Genomic DNA, 4,468 nt, shown 5'->3' on the forward strand with positions numbered 1-4,468 from the left:
CTTTGCTATTAAGACAGGTAACCTATGTAAAGACAGAAAGTTACCCCCTGCACTTCAATCATTGGGTAGCAATAAATGGGGAAATAAATATACATAGTGAAAACTAAATCTATAAGAAAAAGGAGACTTTTGGTTACATCCTTTTATCAAATAATGCCAAGCTTGGTAACCAACTTCAAGGTAAGTCTCAATAGCAGGTCCCTATGCTAAATGCATATACATGTTCTGTGAAATATACCCTGTAAAGAGCTGCCAATTTCTCATTACTATGCCATTCGAGGTTTGTGCCGGAGATAAACCAAAGTGAGGCGTGTAAGTGGAGGCGAGCAGGCGATTTGAACTTGCTATAGTGCAAATATCATCCCTGGATTACTGCGCTACCCACAGCGGACGGAGCGTGGAAGCCTCCCGGGTTAGCCTTGGAAGTGGTGCCTGGCACCTAGTTGAGAAAGTATTCCCTGTTTGGGTGAGTTTGTGCCTAAACTGTGGGTAGCGCCGTCTGTCGACCTCATTCAAAATGTGTGTGTGTGTGTTCCCGATGTTAAGTGTCCTTGTCTCCTGTGACTGATATCACAACCTGCAAATAATATTCACCTCCCCAGGACCAGCTGTGAGATGAGGGCCGGATCTTTTCCTGGGAGTGCGTCTGTTTCTCTCCTGGGCTTTGCATGTACAGTAGACCGTTGGCATCTCGTTTATCAAGGTTACGTTTCCTAGACAATGGAAAATTAAATAGAAACGTGTTATTGGGAGTTTTTAAACCCCACTATTTTGGGGTGGGGAGGGGGAGATATTTTGCACACCCACAGATTCCTAGTTTATGGTTGTGCTACTCCCCAATGTTGCTGTGATTAAGGCTAAACAGCTCCTATAAAAATAAGAGTTTTCTAAGAGGTTTCAAACATGATGTAATGTCAATGTTTCTCCAGAAGAGGAAACATTGAGGAATTCAAAATAAAATGTAATATATAAATAAAAATAAATATAAATAAAAAGGCAAAACCTACATCTCAGATAACAGATTTGTATAATGAGTCCATGCACTTCTCCATCTCACCATTATGTGTCTGTAGTGACGATGATGGGATAAGCTGCCTAACCAGGATCACCTTACAGTGGGGGATTTGTGGAGACTAATTAGCAGAGAAATCATTATCCTCCTGACAATGATGGATGACATTAAACTATGAGGTCACATAGAAAGCTATCACAGAGCCCTTACCCCACCTCCTCCCACCCCCTCCGCACAGCACTAGGTACATGGCCGCCGCTGCTTCTCCTCTTGCTCCTCCGTCTTATTACATGAACCACATTCACCCACCGTGCAGCCTCCGAACTAAAGCCCGGTGCGCGGGGATCACGGGAGATGTAGTTCCGGGGAAGTGAAGCTGGGAGTCAGGGACATGCATAGTAATATATTGCAATGGAGACCTTACTGCGCATGCGTATTAAAAGAGTCTCGGTCACCATAGAGATGATAGAGGATGCACTTGGCGGCCATGATTACTTTGGGCAGATCCCTTTGAGTGTAATGATAACTAAGGGCAGAGGAATGAGGCAACCAAACTGTGCAAAAAAATGTGACTGGAATAACATGGGATCTTTGAATGAATATTACGGAGCTTGGATTTAGAATAGAGACAGTAATTGAATAGGTGTAAAAATTTCACAAGTGATGTTGGGATAGTGAAGGAACAGCCCAAGTGTTTCTTATTAATGCGAGTTATACATTTGTGTTTTGCTGCCTTTCTCCCTCTATAGATGTTATGGGGAATGTGGCATCTCTGGCAGTCTCAGCACCTGTACATGTATTTGTGTGTTTTGCTCAGTGATCATTTTGCAAATTCAGGATTTTACTCAATGTTTTTCATTACATTATGGGCTATTCAAGGGATTAAACCTAAATGTATCAAGAATGATGCAGCAATGTCAGAGTCCTATTGATTTGGACTTAATTCGCCAATTCTATTAAGGGAAGCCACACAACGTGCAGTGTGTCACAGAACTATCTGGGGGTGAAACCTGATTCAGATCATGTGAGAAATCCAGGTCTCCGGGATACACGTTATTGCCAAAGCAATACCGCCACCGTGTGGTCTGTGTGTGAATGGCAGATATTAAATCCTTTGGCCCTTTTTATCTTCTCTGTATATTTGTGTTGCCTCCGAGACCAACAAACCGAGTGTGTTACACAATAAATGTGTGGTTTTAGGATTAAAAAAAACAGGACGTGATAAATATTTGCGATTTAGAGTTCTGACAAGTTATCACAAAACCACTTCAACTGCTACTGAAATCTGAGGGAACACAAGACAATGAGAAATATCACTTGTTACATTTTGTATAACGTTTTTTTTTATGTAAATGGAATAAAAAATGTTCGACAAACTATAAAAGGCCAATTCTGATAATGCAAATGAATGTGCTCGTATCTAACGCATGTGGCAAACACGGATTGCATGGTCTGTTACTAATCCCAAACTGCACTAGGACTTTCCCCCGATCAGATGCGTTATATAACACGCGGGTGTGAGGGCATCATTTCATGCACACTTATTCTGACACGTGCACATATCTGTATTTTAGTGAGGCTCAAAAAAAGTACATGAGGGAAAATAATCGCAGGTTATTAACCCCAAATCCCACTTCCCGAGCACGAACTCCATTACTAACACAGCAGCGCCACCCTGTGGGATGTGTGTGACCTGCAGATTATCTGAAGGGGATTCTCGGCGATTGTCACTTTGTCTGCGGTTCTCCCGCCTCTTACTAACAAAACAACACAAGTGCAGCAAACACGTGGCTGGGTAGGAAGCCAGAAAGAGCTAAAAATACATCACATAAGATACTTTATAATATATAATAGCTACAAAAGCAAATAACTGAGAAATTGCAATGTATAATAGAACACTTCCCTTTTATCCCGAGCACAGATGACATATGAGCATATCTCTTATAGTGATAAAGTGGATGGCTCTTAGAAGAGCCTTTGTGTTTGTGTGTCAGTGATGAGATCGGGGTTACTTGGCGCTGGTGTACTTGGTGACCGCCTTGGTGCCCTCGGACACGGCGTGCTTGGCCAGCTCTCCCGGCAGCAGCAGGCGCACAGCGGTCTGGATCTCCCGGGAAGTGATGGTCGAGCGCTTGTTGTAATGAGCCAGACGGGACGATTCCCCTGCGATGCGCTCGAAGATATCATTCACAAAGGAGTTCATGATGCCCATGGCCTTGGAGGAGATGCCGGTGTCAGGGTGAACCTGCTTCAGCACTTTGTACACGTAGATCGCGTAACTTTCCTTCCTGCTCTTCCTACGCTTCTTCCCATCCTTCTTCTGGGTCTTGGTCACGGCTTTCTTAGAGCCCTTCTTGGCCGCTGGCGCAGACTTGGCTGGTTCAGGCATGTCGGGCGATGCTTCTTCTCCAAACAGCAGAGAAACAATGTCACCTAAACCCCCAGCAGCTCTATTTATAGGAGTCCTATGCAAACTAGCAGCCCCTGCATTCTGTTCTTCTATTGGCTGACTTTATCATGTGACCGTTTATGACATCATCAGTTTTCTTTCAAATTACATGATTGGTGGTTACAGGATTATGGAACTGATTGGCTGTTTTCAAAACTGACCAATCACAGAGGAGTTCAGCTGCTGTCTGAGTGTATAAATAAGGGCACAGGGGGCGGGGTTTGTCACTTCTCCTGTTACCTGAGCTGCTGTCTGAGTGATACACGATGTCTGGAAGAGGCAAACAAGGCGGGAAAACTCGCGCTAAGGCCAAGACTCGCTCATCTCGGGCTGGGCTGCAGTTCCCAGTAGGCCGTGTGCACAGGCTGCTTCGGAAGGGAAATTATGCTCAGCGTGTGGGGGCCGGAGCCCCGGTCTATTTGGCCGCAGTGCTGGAGTATCTGACCGCTGAGATCCTGGAGTTGGCCGGTAACGCTGCCCGGGACAATAAGAAGTCCCGCATCATCCCCCGGCACCTGCAGCTCGCTGTGCGGAACGACGAGGAGCTGAACAGGCTGCTCGGAGGGGTCACCATCGCTCAGGGGGGTGTCCTGCCCAACATCCAGGCTGTGCTACTGCCCAAGAAAACCGAGAGCCACAAGCCGGCCAAGAGCAGCAAGTGAGCTTCACCCCCGAGACCAGGAGCAGAGATCCCCACATACCCAACACAAAGGCTCTTTTCAGAGCCACCCACAGCATCAAAAAAGCGTTATAGTATTTCACATTTCCTGCAGGACATGTTTTTATTATATTTCTATCTCCATTCTAAGTCACTTTAATGGTTTATGATAATAGTTCTCTTCATTTGTAAAGTAATGTATAATTAAGTCCATGTATGTGGAGGTGTCAGTTCTGTCATTAGAAACAGTACTGCGTTTGATACGACACTGCAGAAAGCAAATCAATATTTAATACCATAAAGGCACCTACTGTATATATAACTTGGGGGTGAACTTTAATTACCGACA

General features: G+C 44.9%; 2 protein-coding genes across 2 annotated transcripts; one reads left to right on the forward strand and one right to left on the reverse strand.

Moving 5' to 3' along the window:
* Positions 1-3,020: 3,020 nt before the first annotated feature.
* LOC142473626 (histone H2B 1.1-like) lies at positions 3,021-3,401 on the reverse strand. Its single transcript, XM_075580723.1, has one exon. It carries the CDS (start codon positions 3,399-3,401, stop codon positions 3,021-3,023), a length of 381 nt encoding a protein of 126 aa, XP_075436838.1.
* Positions 3,402-3,727: 326 nt separating this feature from the next.
* On the forward strand, positions 3,728-4,123 carry LOC142473627 (histone H2A type 1-like). Its single transcript, XM_075580724.1, has one exon. The coding sequence runs from the start codon at positions 3,728-3,730 to the stop codon at positions 4,121-4,123; it is 396 nt and encodes a 131-aa protein (XP_075436839.1).
* The last annotated feature ends 345 nt before the right edge of the window (positions 4,124-4,468 follow it).

The sequence above is a fragment of the Ascaphus truei genome, assembly GCF_040206685.1.
Source record: "Ascaphus truei isolate aAscTru1 chromosome 12 unlocalized genomic scaffold, aAscTru1.hap1 SUPER_12_unloc_3, whole genome shotgun sequence".
In the NCBI taxonomy this organism is placed as follows: Eukaryota; Metazoa; Chordata; class Amphibia; order Anura; family Ascaphidae; genus Ascaphus; species Ascaphus truei.

Coding starts and splice junctions, on each gene's coding strand:
- LOC142473626 (XM_075580723.1), bottom strand. CDS start 3,401: ATGCCTGAACCAGCCAAGTCTGCGCCAGCGGCCAAGAAGGGCTCTAAG.
- LOC142473627 (XM_075580724.1), top strand. CDS start 3,728: ATGTCTGGAAGAGGCAAACAAGGCGGGAAAACTCGCGCTAAGGCCAAG.